The 16,635-nt window shown below is 58.0% G+C and overlaps 1 protein-coding gene across 1 annotated transcript; it reads right to left on the reverse strand.

The window, feature by feature from the left end:
- Positions 1-3,536: 3,536 nt before the first annotated feature.
- RPS6KA4 (ribosomal protein S6 kinase A4) lies at positions 3,537-15,007 on the reverse strand. Its single transcript, XM_004596865.3, has 17 exons — positions 14,846-15,007; positions 14,664-14,735; positions 13,907-14,125; positions 13,699-13,814; positions 13,260-13,367; positions 13,071-13,151; positions 12,892-12,995; positions 12,655-12,805; positions 9,641-9,805; positions 6,009-6,137; positions 5,723-5,856; positions 5,524-5,617; positions 5,136-5,309; positions 4,840-5,034; positions 4,415-4,574; positions 4,103-4,266; positions 3,537-3,860 (listed from the first exon to the last, which is right to left on the reverse strand). The coding sequence occupies exons 1-17, from the start codon at positions 14,898-14,900 to the stop codon at positions 3,687-3,689; spliced, it is 2,295 nt and encodes a 764-aa protein (XP_004596922.2). The 5' UTR covers positions 14,901-15,007; the 3' UTR covers positions 3,537-3,686.
- Positions 15,008-16,635: the final 1,628 nt, after the last annotated feature.

The raw sequence follows: 16,635 nt of genomic DNA on the forward strand, positions 1-16,635 counted from the left end.
CTCAAAGCCACTCAAAGAACACCCTCTTCCCCACATGAGGTCTGTAAGGCGATACCAAAGGACTGGCAAGGAGCAGTCCATCCCCCTACTCTGTGAGCACAGGAGAAAAGAAAAAATAATCCTGAAACATGTGTCCCACGAGCCTTCCCAAACTTCAATCCTCCCCTCCCTGAATGGAGCCTCGCATGGGCATGCAGCCCTCTCAACTATGCAAGCAATATCAAAACTAAAAGAAAAAAATTAAAGCTAAGTATATCATGCCATATCTATTTAATGGGTTACTATACAATTATAAAAATAATTGCATAATTTAATAATTCCACAGAAAGAGATCCACAATCACTTTTTAAGCTTTAGGCTACAATTACTAATTTTAAATGCTTTTTAAAAAAGATTTATTTTTAGGGCCCGGTGGCATGGCCTAGCAGCTAAAGTCCTCACCTTGAACGCCCCGGGATCCCATATGGACGCCGGTTCTAATCCCGGCAGCTCCACTTCCCATCCAGCTCCCTGCCTGTGGCCTGGGAAAGCAATCGAGGACGGCCCAAACCTTTGGGACCCTGCACCCGCGTGGGAGACCTGGAAGAGGTTCCTGGTTCCTGGCTTCGGATCGGCACAGCACCGGCTTTTGCGCTCACTTGGGGAGTGAATCATTGGACGGAAGATCTTCCTCTCTGTCTCTCCTCCTCTCTGTCTATCTGACTTTGTAATAAAAATAAATAAATCTTTAAAAAAAATATTTATTTTTATTGGAAAGGCAGATTTGCAGAGAGAAAGAGAGACAGAGAGCAAGATTTTCCATCTGTTGGTTCACTCCCCAAGTGGCCGTAGTGGCTTCTTCTGGGTCTCCCACGTGGTGGGGCAGGGCCCCAAAACTCTGGGCCGTCCTCGACTGCTTTCCCAGGCCACAGGCAGGGAGCTGGATGGGAAGTGGAGCATCTGGGATTCAAATTGGCACCCATATGGAATTGCTACTGCTCCAGGCCCTTACCTGTCTTTTTGTTTCTGTTTTGTTTTTGTTTTTAATTTCCTTCTCTGTCTTTCTCTCTCTTCTCTTTCTTTCTTTGAAGATGTATTTATTTTTATTGGAAAGGCACATTTACAGAGAGGAGAGACACAGAGAGAAAGAGATCTTCCATCTGCTGGTTCATTCCCCAAGTAGCCCCAACAATCAGAGCTGAGTTGATCCAAAGCCAGAAGCCAGGAGCGTCTTCTGGGTCTCCCATGCGGGTGCAGGGTCCCAAGGCTTTGTGCCATCATCTACTGCTTTCCCAGGCCATAAGTAGGGAGCTGGATGGGATGTGGAGTAGCCAGGACACAAACCAGCGCCCATATGGGACCCTGACGCTTGAAAGGGGATGATTAGCCAACTGAACCATGGTGTGGGGACCCTCTCTCTTCCTTTAAAAGGCAGAATGATGGAGGTAAGAAAGGACAGGAAAAGATCTTCCATTTGCTGGTTTACTTCCCAAAGCCAGGAACCTGGAATGCCATCTGGTCTCTCACACGAGAGCTGTGGCTTAAAAACTGCTGTTTCCCACAGTGTACATTCACAGGGAGCTAGACAGGAAGCAGAGCAACTAGGACTACGACTGGCACTCGCATGGGATGCTGGCACTGCAGGCCACTGCTTAACGCTCTAACCACAATGTCACTGCCTTCCCCACCTCCGGTTTAAGTTAACATTCATATATTAGAACAGACAAAAACCGCTCTCCCTCTGCCCCCCTGCTGGATCACTCTCCAAAAACCCCCAGAGCCAGGGCTGGGTCAGGCTGAAGGCAGGAGCCAGGAGCTGCACTGGGGTCTCCTATGTGAGCAGGAGGTGCCTGAGGAGTTGAGCTGGCACCTGCTGCTTCCTGGAGTGTGCCTGGGTTAACAGAACCCACACGATGTGATATGAGATATCTGTGTCCTGGAGAACATCCTAACCACTGTGCCAGACACCTGTTCCCAATTCCAGGTTGACACCACTTCCGCTGGACACCTGTACCAACAAGGACAAATCTGGCAGCGGAAGCATTAAACTGCTCATGGACACAGTCTCTGCAGAGACAAAGGCGACAGAAGTTTCTTAATTCTCTTTCTTGCCTTTCTTTCCTAACGTTAACATTGAATTAATGGGGCCCAGCGGCGTGGCCTAGCGGCTTAAGTCCTCACCTTGAACGCCCCGGGATCCCATATGGACGCCAGTTCTAATCCCAGCAGCTCCACTTCCCATCCAGCTCCCTGCTTGTGGCCTGGGAAGGCAGTCGAGGACGGCCCAAAGCTCTGGGACCCTGCACCCGCATGGGAGACCTGGAAGAGATTCCTGGTTCCCGGCTTCGGATCGGCACAGCACCGGCCGTTGCGGCTCACTTGGGGAGTGAATCATCGGATGGAAGATCTTTCTCTCTGTCTCTCCTCCTCTCTGTATATCTGACTTTGTAATACAATAAATAAATCTTTTAAAAAAATTTGAATTAATGAGAATGATATGCACATGTTGGTCTACTTGGAGACCAGGGAAGGCACTTCTGGGAGCAGGGGGTGCTGGCTAAGGGCCAGAGCACACGCAGAGTTTTCACTCTTTAGGATCCTTTAGATTTTAAATGCAGAGTTACAGGAGACAGGAAGAGACGTGTGGGAGCTTCAGGGTCATCCCCACCCCCACCTCCGCTGGTCACTCCCCAAAAGGCCGCAACACCAGAGCTGGTCCAGTCCGAAACCAAAAGTGAGGAGCTTCATCTGGGTCTCCCACATGGGTGCAGGGTCCAAGGCTTTGGGCCATCTCCAGCTGCTTTCCCAGGAGCGTTAGCGAAAACTTGAATCAGAAGTGGTGGGTCCAGGTTGGCTTATGCAGCACCCATAGCCGGCAGAACTTCCCTGGGTGCACCCCTGCTTACACTGTTAAAGCCAAGGACAGAGGGCCCATCCCTCCAAGAGCCCCCCCATTCTTCCCCCATGACAGTGACACAAACACGCGTGCACACAGCGCTGGGTGGACTTTTATTTTAAAATCAAAGGCACAGCCTGCGTGTGCTGAGCAGTGACCCAGGACGCCCAGCCCTGATGCCCCCCAAGACGCCACCCCCAGCCAGGAGCGACTGTGCCAAAGGGGAGGGGAGGGGTGAGAAGGGGCCTCCCCTTTTAGCGGGGGAGGAGTCGCTTGCCTCCCTCCTGCGCCCCAGTGGAGGAGCAGCAGGTGATACACAAAGCGAGGCTTCAGGGGTGTCCCCCAGGGCTTCCTCTTCAATCCCCTCCCCCCAAAACACAAGTCTGGTGGAAGCAATTGCACAGTTCCAAAAGTAACAGCTTGAGGGCGCCCCCTCCCAGGGGCAGGCTCTGGGAGTGGGGAGAACGGAGGGGGGTCCCCAGCTCTCCCCACGTCTCCCCAACCCTCCAACTCAGAGCTTAGAAATGGGGGCGGAGTCCTCCCCACAGGAGCAGCGCCCCCTCAATAGGGCCACACTGGGGAATAATCTGCCGCTCCCCCTGCCAGCAGACCCCTTTTCCCTGCTGCACTAGATCTACCAGATAAGACATTAAAAAAAAAATCTGCTTATAAAAATACTTCTGCTCTGTCATGGGAGGGAAGGAGGGCGGGCAGGGTGGTCCCTGGGGACCCAGGCAAAGGCTCGGGACAGCAAGTTGGGTCACAGTCCAGGGGGCAAAGGGGGGGGTCCCAGTGGCCAGGGGGAGGGAGGCTAGGAGGGCGAAAGGGGGCCGTTGGCTCGGCGGGGGACCCCTTTAGCGGTAGGTGCAGCGGAGCCCCGGCGGGAGGCGGCTGCGCTCCGCAACTTCTGCTTCCGCCTCTTGGCCAGAGGCGCGTTCTCCACGCTCCTCAAGAAGAAGCCCTCGCGCTTGCCGCGGTTGAAGGCCTGACAGGGAGCAAGCAGGACTCAGCCAGTCGGGTCTTGGCCCCAGCCTGTAGATTCCAGCTCTGACTCCGACCTGGGCCTTCCCTAACCTCACCTCCTCCCCCAGCTCTCCCTCTAGGTCCAGGCTTCCCGAAAAGTCGTGACCCTCGTGACCCTCAAGCCTGACCACAGTCCGAGCTCTCACTTCGCTTCCCATTCCCACCCCCGCCCTCCCCGCCCTCCTGGGGAGACCCCACCCTTACCATGAACGTGGCGTTGACCCCCGAGCGCACCGCCGGCCCCGAGGACTCCAACACGTCAGGTGTCCTGAGCGGCGGCGAAGAGCGCGCGCTGCCGTCCTGCAGCCACGAGCTGTCCCGCAGTCCCTCCAGCTTCAGCCTCTTGGCCGGGTCCACGGTCAACAGTCCTGTGGGCGGGGAGGGGCCTCGTGGGGGGAAATGCACCCCAAGGAGGGGTCTATCTGCAACCCCCCTTCTCTACCCCACCCCAACCTGTGACCCCGTCCGGCCTCCCCCCATCCCTCGCCCTGTGACCTGGGGCGAGCAGCTGCGCACCTCGGACCAGCTCCTTGGCCTCCTCCGACACCCCCTGCCAGGCCTCCCCGTCTAGCGAGAAGCGCCCCTCTCGGATCTTGCACATGATCTCGGCCGCCTGGCTCTGCCCGCCCTGGCCTGAGGCCCCTTGGAAGGGCACCTGCCCCGACAGCATCATGTACTGCAAGGAAGGGGGTGGGGGGGGTGAGACAGGGCCTCTCCTCTGGCGTAAGTCCTGAGACATCTGCCCCACGAAGCCCTACTTCTACCTCTACCCCACATCAGAGAGATGCCCCATCCCGGGTTCAATTACAACCCTGACACCCCTACCTGGGAGGCCCCAACCCCTGCCACGACCCCAAGATCAGGCAGCCCAGAACCACTCCTAACCCTGGCACCAGGCGCCATCACCCCAAGATCAGGCGGCCGGGCACCCTGCGCTATACCAGAATGACGCCCAGGCTCCAGAGGTCGCAAGACTCGTCGTAACCCTGCTGGGCCAGCAGCTCCGGGGCCGCGTACTGCAGCGTGAAGCAGGGCGTCTGCATGGGCCCCGCCGGGCTTTTCGGCCGCAGCCGCGCAAACCCAAAGTCAATGATCTTCACGGGGGCCCCGGGAGAGTCGTCCGCGTAAAGGATGTTCTGTGAGCATTAGGGGGCAAGAGGAGGGGGCGCGGTGAGAGGGAGGCAGACCCCGCGGCCGGCCCTGTCCACCACCCCCGCTGCCCGGGCCCTGCACGCACCTCGGGCTTCAGGTCACGGTGCACCACGCCCGCCTCCTCGTGCAGGAAGCTCACGGCTGACACAAGGCTGCGCAGGATTTGGCTCGCCTCCGACTCGCTGAAGTGCCGCTTCTGGCGGATGCGCTCCAGCAGCTCACCTCCCCGCAGCAACTCCAGGACCAGGTACGTGTGCAGCTGCGGGCGGCAAAACACGGCAGGACGCGGTCAGTCCGGCTCCCAGGCCACCCTCTTTCCCCCAAAATTCCTCCTCCATCCTCGGTTCTGTCCTCGGGTCCCCAGCCCTGCTCCTCCCCTTCCCTCTACAGTTCCACCTCCCGAGTCTCTTTCGACCCCCTCGCGCCCCCTCCGCCCTCCAGTGCCACTCCACCTCCAGCCCGGTGGGCATCACCTGGTCTTGGTGCACCTCGTGGAGACGCACCACGTTGGGGTGCGACTGGCACAGCCGCAGGGCGGCCACTTCGCGCTGCGTGTTCGCCTCCAGCCTGAGGGGTTCGGAGAAGGAGGAGGGGGTTCGCGGAGCAGATGAAGCAGGTGCCCAGCCCCCTCACCGGCACCGTACCCCACGGCCCGCACTCGCGCCCGCCCACCTGCGGCTCAGGATCTTGACGGCGAACTCCTGACCGCTCTGGCGCTGGCGGCAGCGGCGACACACGGAGAAGCTGCCCTGACCCAGCGCCGGTTCCCGCAGGTCCAGCTCGTACTGCTGGAAGAAGGGCGAGTCCTGGAGGTGTGGCGGGGGTGTGGGAGGAAACAGCGAAGCACGTGCGTCAGAGGCTACGCCCTCCTCTGAAGTGCTGGGACCTCACTCACCGGGGTCACCACGGACGCCCGGCACATCCATCCCCACCCCTACCCCTCTCGGGCCCTAGTCACCTGCATCATGGCGCTCCTGGCCACCGCAGCGCGACCCGGCCGGTCTCCAGCACCAGGAGCTTGCAACGCATCCATCATCACCGCATTGTTGTGATCAAACAGGATGGAAGGTGCCACGAAGGAGTAGCCCTGTGGGGCAGGGGAGGGGGCGGATGGGGGCAGAGTCCTAGGAGGGCCCAGACCTGGGTTGGGGTGGGAGTGGCAGAGGGAAAAGGGGCACAGGGAGTGAGGGGGGCTCCCGCCCCATCTTGGGGTACAGGATGCGAACACTGCCCATTCCACCTTGTTCCACGGTCCCTGGGGACCACGTCTGTCTCTTCTCGCCCCTCAGAAGACTTTGACCCAGCCCTTCTCCGCGCAGCCCCCAACTCCCTGCAGGGTCTGGCACAGGAGGTTTAAGCCCCTGCTTGCCACACTGCCACTGGCATCCTATGTGGACTCCGGTTCCTGTCCTGGCAGCTCCATTTCTGATCCAGCTCCCTGCTGATCTCCTGGGAAAGCAGCCAAGGATAGCCCAAGTGCTTGGGACCCTGCACCCATGTGGGAGACCAGGATGGAATTCCAGGCTCCTAGCTACCTCTGGGAAGCGAACTAGTAGACAGAAGATACCTCTCTGTTATTCTGTCTCTCCCTCTCTATCGCAACCTTTCAAAAATAAGTAAGTCTTTGAAAATAAAAATTAGAAGTGACCGGGGAGCCTGGCGGCATGGCCTAGCGGCTAAAGTCCTCGCCTTGAACACACCGGGATCCCATATGGAGGCCGGTTCTAATCCCGGCGGCCCTGCTTCCCATCCAGCTCCCTGCTTGTGGCCTGAGAAAGCAGTCGAGGACGGCCCAAAGCTCTGGGACCCTGTGCCAGCGTGGGAGACCTGGAAAGGGTTCCTGGTTCCCTGCTTCGGATCGGCACGGTGCCAGCCGTTGCAGTCACTTGGGGAGTGAATCATCAGACGGAGGATCTTCCTCTCTGTCTCTCCTCCTCTCTGTCTATCTGACTTTGTAATAAAAATAAATAAATCTTTAAAAAAAAAAAAAGAAGTGACCGGGGATTCCAACCAGGCATTCTCACAGGGCCCATGGGTGTCCTAACCCTATTGCTAGGACCCTAACCCTATTGCTATGCTTCCTCATAAACCAGACTTCCACCTACCCTGGAAGATGGGGCTGCTGGGGAAATATAAAGGACCTGTACCTCGGCGGCTTGTGGGATTTCTTCCTCTTTTCTTACAACATATTTATTTATTTTTCATTTGATACACAGAGAAACAGAGAGGAAGAAACAGACGCCTCACATATGCAGTGCCCCCATACGGTCCTCAACAGCCAAGTCTGCGCCAGGCTAAAGCCAGGGTCCAGGAGCTGCATTGGGTCTCCCACGTGGGTGGCAGGGGCAGCGCCACCGGCAGCGGCTCAACCCCCTGCCCTCCAAGGCCACAGCTCCCTGTTCCAGGGATTGCTCCAGCTAGCTTTACCTGTGGGAAGTTGTCTCCAAGAGACGCAGCTCCAGGGAGCAAGCAACACCCACTTTTTCAACCCATGAAGCAAGTCACGCTTGGCAAGGATCTCCTCTGACTTCTATGTGTGGACTGTGAATTGCAGGCCTGCCCCGTGCAAGGCTTAGGGACAGTCCTGCCCCCTAGGGAGATGCCAGGCCGGGCAGACAGCTCAAGAAGGCCCTCATGGAGATGGCACGTAGTTAGGTCCCCAGAAGGGAGTAGTGTGTGCTGAGGACTGCGGCACAGGACACAGGTTGGTCCAGGGGCCAAGGGAATGGACTCTGAGCGTAGGCAGCGGCTGGTAGTGCAGTGGGTGGAACAGCCTGGGCAAAGGCACAGAGTTGTGGTCTGCGCCCTGGGAACCGCCCTCCCTGCTTCTGGCACTGCCCTCCAGAGCACCACATCAGTACTGAAGATGAGGCGCTGGGCGAGGGCCACGTCCAACATGCGAGGGAGGGCCCCAGCGCCCCTAGAGGCGTGACATGTCATGTCCACCAGTGACCATTCAAACAAGGGAAAAAATGGGGCCGGCCTTGTGGCAATGTGAGTTAAGTCATCACTTGCATTGGTGGTGTCCCACTCCACATGGTGACCCTGGGAAAACAGGGCAAGGTGACCCAAATGTATGGGGAACTCCCAGACAGAGCTCAGGCTCCTGGCTTTAAATCAGCAGATGGAATATCTTTTTTTTTTTTTCTTTCTCTCACTCTCTATCACTCTGCTTTTTAAATAAATAAAACTATTTTTAAAAAATTAAAACCAGGTCCAGTGTTGTGGCACAGCCAGTTAACCTGCCATCTGTGGCACTGGCATCCCACAGGAGTGCCAGCTGTAGTTCCAGTTGCTCCACTTCTGCTCCAACTCCCTGCTAACATGCCTGGAAAGCACCAGAAGATGACCCTACACCCACGGGAGAGACCCCAGATGGAGTTCCTGGCTGGCCACTTGGGCCTGTACCAGGCCCCAGTTGTTGCGGCCATGTGAGGAGTGAAGATCTCATTCTCTCTCCCCTATCTCTGTAACCACCAACTCAAATAAATCAATAAAAGTCTTTTTTAACAATAATAAATAAATATTGTAAGGTGATGGCCTAGACGGGTCGCTAACCTGACATTTAAAGACCAGCCTAGGGTGCAGAGGTTACAGTGGCATCAGACAGTTTAGGTTCAAGTCTCAGTTCTGCTCCCAGCTTCCTGCTAGCACACACCCTGGGAGGCAGCAGGTGGCAGCCAAGTGCTGGGGTCCCTGGCACCCCCGTGAGAGACCCCAAGTAGAACCAGGCTCCTGGCTGCAGCTTGGCACAAACCCTATTATTGGGCACATCTAAGAAGTGACCAGTGGATAAGAATGGACGACTCTTCTCTGTCTCTCTGGGCTTTCCAAATAAATAAAACAAAATGGTGGGGAAGGAGTGGGCATTGTAGTGCAGGGGATTAAGCCACTGCTTCCAATGCCAACATCCCATATCACAACGCTGGTTCAAGACCCGGCTGCTCCATTTCTGATCAGACTCCCTACTAATGAGCCTGGGAAAGCAGCAGAGGATGGGCCAAATACCCGGGCTCCATGCACCCACGTGGTGGATCTGAAAAGAGCTCCTGGCTCCAGCCTTGCCCAGGCCAGGCCATGAGAGGAGTGAACCAATAGCTGGAAGATCTCTCTCTCTCTCTGTCTCTCTCTGTCTTTCACTCTGCCTTTGGGAGAGACAGAGATCTTTCAGCCACTGGTTCATTCCCCAGATAGCCACAATGACTGGACCTAAGCCAAGCTGAAGCCAGGAGTCAGTCAGGAGCTTCCTCCAGCTCCCCCACATGGCTGCAGAAGCCCAGGCACTCAGACCATCTCCCAGTGCTTTCCTGAGCACATCAGTAAGAAGGTGGACTGAAAGTGGGGCAGCGGGAACTCAAGCCAGTGCTCTTATGAGAAACCTACATCGTTGGTGGTGGCTGCTGGGCCCTCAAAGTACACATTTCATAAAACAAAATTAACCTTGAACTGCCAAACGCACTCTGTTGCGGAAGACACTAGGACCAACACATACCTCACACACCCGGGGGCCTGGGGAGTGGACACAGGCCCCAGGCAGCACCCACAGCAGCACCTGCCTCCCTTGACATACCCTGAGTGCCCCCAGCTCACCTGGAAGACTCGAGGGTCACCCGGCGGGGGGCTCCCAGGGGGCGAGTAGACAGGCTCCAGCCGAGTGAACTCCTCCGCAAAGTTGCCCACGTCCAGCTCCGAGCGGATCTGGGGCTGGAACGGGGCAGGAATCTTCCTGGCAGCCAGAGCGACCCAGTCCAAACCCTGGGCAAGAGGGATCAAAGGCTAGGGGTCAAAGGGCAGGACAGGAATCCTTTTCCACTGCAGCTTTCCTGACCTGTTCCCCCCAACCCAGGGTACAGAATCAACAGAGCGTCAGGCACAGCTCTGGCTGTCCCCAGACTTGAATCTGAGAGGATGTGGGTCTAGAAGGCCAGAAACCCACTTGGGGTCTGAGGATAAAGTCTTTAGGCACATGAAGGTACCTAGATGCAGCCCAGCCTGAAGTCAGAATCCTCCCACTTTTCTTTCATGATATAGTTCCTAGGCTCAGAGTCTCCCCCTTCCACCCTCTCCCTACTGTTTTTCTCCATATTATCACCATAGTTCAATCCTTCAACAACACTCACCAGTCCATCATTCTGCTATTCAAGTGTATCCTGACATTGTAAGTATAGGTAGAAAACCCAGCATCGTTCTGTCAAGATGTATGTAATAGTTTCATTGGGAATCCATCTCGTATTCAGAGTAGATCTGCCTACTGCAGTGTATCTTCACTTCCTGGCATGCTAGTCTCTATTACACAGTTCCCCTAAATGAATACAGGCACATACATGTTACCTAGATCTCTATTGGTCTTATATTTCGCATGAAGATTGCCTTAGAGCAGAAAAAACATATGATATTTGTCCTTTGGGGATTGGTTAATGTCACTAAGTATAATGGTCTATAGTTGGGACCATTGTGTTGTATGTGAACTTCATTTTTTAACCTTTTTTTTAAAAAGATTTATTTATTTCTGTTGGAAAAGCAGATTTACAGAGAAAAGGAGAAACCAAGAGAAACATCTTTCATCTGCTGCTCACTCCCCACATGGCTGCAATGGCCAGAACTGAGCCGATCCAAAACCAGAAGCCAGGAGCTTCTTCAGGGTCTCCCACATGGTTGCAGGGTCCCAAGGCTTTGGACCATTCTCGACTGCTTTCCCAGGCCACAGGCCGGGAGCTGGATGGGAAGTGGAGCAGCCAGGACACAAACTAGCGCTCACATAGGATCCCGGCATTTGCAAGAGGAAGATTAGCCAATTGAGCCATTGTGCAGGGCTCTCTCCTTCCATTTTCCACTTCCAGGAGCTGTCCCTGTGGGTGTCAGTCACTGTGCCCAAGCCTGCTCATCACCTTATTAGCCGCCTGTCCCCTGCCTGCCTTATTGTCATAGCCCCACGGTTTTACTCCACATAACCAACATGTGTACAGCTGGGACTTCCGGGCAGCTAAGGGTTACTGGCAACTTGTCAGCATAAGAGCCAGTCAGCAAGCAGGTGCAAAGCGGCCAGCGCCATATGTGCCATTTTCCTTCTTCGTCCTGCCTTCTGGCCAGCTTGGACAGCAAAGGCCATGAGACAACACTAGAGATGAAGACTGTTGTCAAGCTGGCACTGTGACGTAGCAAGCTAAATCACAGCCTTCGGCACCAGCATCCCATACGGGCACTGGTTCATGTCCTGGCTGCGCCACTTCCCATCCAGTTCCCTGTCTGGAAAAGCAGAGGATGGCCCAAAGCTTTGGACCCCAGCACCTACATGGGAGACTTGGAGCAAGCTCCTGGTTCTGCACTCCTGACTTCAACCTTGGTCCAGCTCCAGCCATTGTGACCATTTGAGGAGTGAAACAGTGGATCAAAGACCTTCTCTCTTTCTCTCTGTAATAACTGCCTTTCAAATAAAAATAAACAAATGAATAAAATAGATAAATATTGTATCTGTACATATATATGTATATAGATAGTTATGGGGGTTGCTGAAGACCCCACGATATGATAAAGACCTCCATGTTGTTTAGATCACTGTTCAGATCTTCTTCAAGCAGGCGAATTGCCTTGATAGCTACCACCATTTTTAAAAGTTACTTATACATATTTTTTTATTTGAAAGGCAGGCACCTGCCATTCCCTGCATGTCCACAGCAGCCGAGGCCAGGGCCTGGTCCAGACCCAAGCCAAGAGCTGAGAGCTCCACCCACGTCCGCCACATGAACCACAGGGACCCAGCCACTTGGCCAATTCCCTGCTGCCTCCCACAGCAGGCATTAGCAGGAAGCTAGAATGGGAAGTAGAGCCAAAACTTGATCTCAAGTTCAACTTGGGGTCACTGGCCGCCAGGGCCATCTGCGACAGGACCAGCCATGGGGTGGCGCTCTCAGAATCTCAGCTTCCCTGCTAATAGTATCAAGGAGGGCAGGCAAGGTGCTTCTGGAGCTGGAGTGAAAAGATGGCTGGAGAGGGCAGGCATGTGACAGGCTGGCATGCAGCAGGATGGCACAGCCAGCAGGTCCTGCGGGGTCCTTCTCACTGCGAGGCAGCCTGTCCCACTGACTGCCTCGCCGCTCCCTGACCTGCGGTACTCTCTGCTCTGCCTCCCTGCAGAAGCAGCATCCACACGGGATCAGGAGACTGCACACTTGGACCCAGCCATCTGAGTCACCTGCTCACGGCCCAGTGCCTGGCAGCATGCTAAAAGCTCCGCACCAGGGTTTATGTTTTTGGTGCCAATAGCAGAGACAGGATCTAATGCCAGTTTCACCTGCCATTCTGGGCTGCTGTGGCCAGGTTGCCTGCCCTCCACAGCCCCGTCCAGTGAACCAGCTGACTGACGCAGCCCCAAGCCATGCCCACCCCAACAGGCCAGTCCATGCAATGCCCGGTTTCCATGGTGATGGCTGAGCGACCTTGGCTCACTGAGGCTTTGCTTTCTTTGGGGGGTTGGGGAAAAAAAAAAGTGAAATGGGGCCAGACTCCGGGCAGACCTCCAGCATCCCGCTAACTCCAGAGTGGCAGCTCCAGCCTGGCTCAAAGTGCAGGAGCAGGGAAAGGTGGTGGGGGGGGGGGGCGCTCACCTGGAAGAAAGGGTGACTCTTGACTTCCTGTGCGCCCTGGGGCCCAGCGCCCAGTCGCTTCCTGGGGTCCTTGCACAGTAGCCGCTGCAGCAGGTCCTGCGCCACGGGCCCGATCCGGGGGGGGAAGGGAGGGGAGCACTTCAGGATGCGTCTGGGAGGATTGGGGGGGGTGTCAGGGGCAGCGGGCCCCCTCCCCTCCTCGACCCCGCCGCCCACCACCCATGAAGTCACACTCACCGGGACACTTCGGCCTGTGTGTTCCTCTCGCCCTCCAGGGTAAAGGGCGAGGCCCCTGTGAGCAGCTCAAAGAGCAAGATCCCCAGGCTCCACCAGTCCACAGCCTGTGGGACACAGTGGGCTCAGGGCCTGCATCACCTACCGCTGCACCCCAGCACCCTCCCCACACCCAAGCCCACCTTGCCGTGGCCCGCCTTGCTACGGATGATCTCAGGTGCCATGTACTCGATGGTGCCACAGAAGGAGAAGGTGCGTTCTTTCTGGGGTAGGGAGGGACAAAGCGACCCATATAGACACCCAGCTGGCCCCCAGGCCGGCACCACAGGGCAGTGTGGCGAGGGTAAAGGCAAGGGCTGCCATCCACACACCTCCTCCGTGAGGAACTCCTTGCTGAGCCCAAAGTCCGTGAGCACAATGTGGCCGTCCGCGTCCAGCAGCACGTTCTCCAGCTTCAGATCCCGGTAGACGATGCCCAGCTGGCAAGGGACGACACCGGCACTGAGCAGGGGAGCCCGAGAGGGAGGCAGGGACAGGGGCCCTGGCGGTACCAGGCCATCAGCAGGTGAAGGCGGCACATGGTCCCAGGAAGACCCCAAAGTGAGGCAGGAAGGGTGCAGGGGCTCAGGGAGGCTGGGAGGCCAGCCTGAGGTCTCCGATTGAGGAAGTGCTGTGCAAGTGGCAAGGGGTCCCCTGGGAGAGGAAAGCCCCTTGGAGGAGGCTCATGGGGAGGAAGGACAGCCCAGGAGGCAGCGCCCGGAGGCCTGGGTGGAGAGGCAGCCCCTGGTGAGGCTTGACCGCAGCACACACCTTGTGTAGGTGATCCAGCGCCAGCACGATCTCCCCGCCATACACGCGCACCTCAGCCTCCTTGAAGTACTGGCGCTGGTACAGGTGGGTGAACATCTCGCCACCGCTCACATAGTCTAGGGCGAGCCGTGGGGTAGAGGGGTACAGCAGTGAGGACACACGGCCGCTGACCCTGTCCCCACCCACTCCCGCTCCTGCCGGGCCTCACCCAGGATGAGGTGCAGCTTGGCGTCGGTCTGGAAGGCATAGTGCAGTGTGACCAGGAAGGGTGCCTGGCGCACCAGCTCCAGCACCGAGCGCTCAGTTCGCGTGTGCTCCTGCGTCTTGGAGCGCTGCACCAGCGCCGCCTTGCGCAGCACCTTCATGGCATACAGCTTTCCCGCGTCATGCCCATCCGCCTTCCGGACCAGGAACACCTTCCCATAGGCTGCAGAAGTGGGAGAGATGAGCAGCAAGTGGGAGTCAGGAAGGGGTGGGCCAGGAGCTGGCAGAACCTGCTAGAGTAGGTGTGTGCAGCCCAGGGTCCGGGGGTGGTGCACAACTCCGGGACCACGATGGTGTGGGGCATGTGCAAACCCAGCCCAGAGCACCCAGATGGGAAGCCTGCAGCAAGGCAGACAGCCGCCCGCGCCTGGCCATGAGGAGAGCTGTGCAAAGCCAAGCAGGCCCCGGGGGAGTTTGGAGCAAAGCGGATCTCCCATGGCGCAAAGGGGACCCGCAGTGCCAGTCAGTTGGGAGGGGCGCAAAGCCCCAAGGCTGCAGGTTGGGCCCGGGGAAGGGGGCATGCAAGCACAGGCCCTGGCAGGAAGCAATGATGTCAACCTGGAGCGCCCTGGAAGTGGGGACCAAACCCTGGGACAGCAGGGTGGAGCCGGCAAGCGAAAGGGGGGGCCTCCTTAGGCAAGGGAGGCCGGGGGCGCTGGGGACGCCTGCCCCAGCACCAGGGTGGGGGTGGGGGTCCTCACCTCCCGTGCCCAGCACCTTGAGTAGCTCGAAGTTCTCCACGCTCACCTTCTCCTCGTGCCCCGTCAGGTTGGCTGCAGCACAGGGAGCCAATGAGTCCCGCCCGCCGCGACTCTTCCCAGCTCTTCCCCCTCCATGCCACCCCCCAGGGGATGGGGGCAGCCCTGGCCGGCCGTGCACCCACCTTCCGTGATTTGCATCTCCACGGCGCAGCCCTCCTCCTCGTCCTCGTCCCCCATGGCGCGCGGGTCGCTAGGGGGGAGGGGGCCGGCGCGCGGCTCGGGCTCCGGGCGGCGCCGGTTACATGGCGGCTCCGGCTGGGGCGGGCGCTTCCTGGTGCCGCCTCCGGGGTTGAGACCGGCGCCGGCGCCGCCTCCCGTGTCTCCCCGCCCCGCCGCCGCCGCCTGACTCAGGGTGCTGGAACGTGACAGCGCCAGGCGGCGGACCGATGCGGGGTAGTCCGGGTGAGCATCGGGACTGCGCGCTCTGGGACCCCACGCGACCCTTCCCTGCGACCCTGCCAGGAACCCGCGGGTGACCTAGAGGCCCGGCTTGGGTAACCTGCCCCAGGACGCTTGCTATTGCTGGTAGAGAAGTATGCGCCCCAAGGTGTGGGGGGCCCGTGCCTACGCGCATTTCTGGGGCCCTCCTTCCACCAGAGCCGATCCTTCAGGGGTTGTGGGGGGCAAATATCCTGGGACTTTCTGTTCCATGGGCAAAAAGGAGGGATTTCAGAACAGCCCCCTTTCTGGTCACCCCTGGAACACAGTAAAGGATGGTTTGGTGGTAAAGACGTGTGTCGCCCTACACCAGCCAGCACCACCTCTGCCCCAGGAATGTTACTTAGAGGCACCAAGCTAGGCAGGCCACAGTGCTGGGATCTGGGTGGGCAGCAGGGCCCGGCCCAGCCCCATCACCCCTGGGGTCCACAGGTCAAGCAGTCAAACCTCTCCAGCCCCCACTCCTGCCATGGCCTCAGCTCTTAGGACTCCCACACTCCACAGATGAAGCCTGCTACTGACAGGGGCTGTGCCAAGCCCAGGAGCCTATGGCAGGAAGCGGGGCCCAAGTTTCTTTAAGGGGGATCTGCAGAAGCACCTGGGAGCCCGCCCAGTGGCTGTTCCCACTCCCAACCCCAACACACGCTATCTGGCAGTAGCCATTGTGAATCCCCAAGGTGGAAATGTCACAGGAAGCCGCCTCCCATGAGGCCCAGGCCTTCAGTGGCCACTGTGGGAGCAGGGGTGGACCAGGGCAGCCATCAGAGGCCTCTGCCGACAGGCAGCAGGTGCACCACCCCACACAGCACTGCACAACTCCTGGAGAGGGGCAACAACCCTGGCTGCTGCCCGCACAGGTCACACTGCGGAGGCTGGGCTAGCTGCAGGCACCCCCAGTTCTGCCTACCCCAAACTCAGGCCCCCTTCTGCCAGCTCCAGCAGCCACGCTCCACCCAGGTACCCTGACTCACTTCCTGCCACTGCCCAACCTAATTATTCTCCCACCGCCCCACCCAGGGAAGCACCTTGGAGCTCCCTCCCACTCCTCCCACCAGTTCCCTAGGGAGGGGCTCTGTCCCAGAGGGGTGCCAGAGTCCCCAAGCCCCACCCCAGCTCGCTGACCCCACCCCCTCACCCACCACTGGGACACCCAGCTTCTGGCAAGCCCAATCGAATCCATCCCCTGGAGATGGCCTTCTGCCCTCCTGGTCCCCTCTGGCTCCAGGACCCCCAGCTGGGGCCAGCAGACTTTGTAAAGGACTCATGTGGTTGGAAGCCGGCTTTATTCCTGCACACCCCCTCCCTGCCCCACCTTCTACCAGCATCCCAGCTGAGATTCAGAGATCAGCCCAGGATACAGTCCCCAGGTTGTGGTGGGTCTTGGCTCCCCGCTGGGCCCGGGCACGGGGCTCCCTGGCCCACTCCTTCCAGCTGCCTTCTGCTGGGGGCTGCTCCAGACACCGCCGCCTGAGTG

Source organism: Ochotona princeps, chromosome 4, assembly GCF_030435755.1.
Source record: "Ochotona princeps isolate mOchPri1 chromosome 4, mOchPri1.hap1, whole genome shotgun sequence".
NCBI lineage: Eukaryota > Metazoa > Chordata > Mammalia > Lagomorpha > Ochotonidae > Ochotona > Ochotona princeps.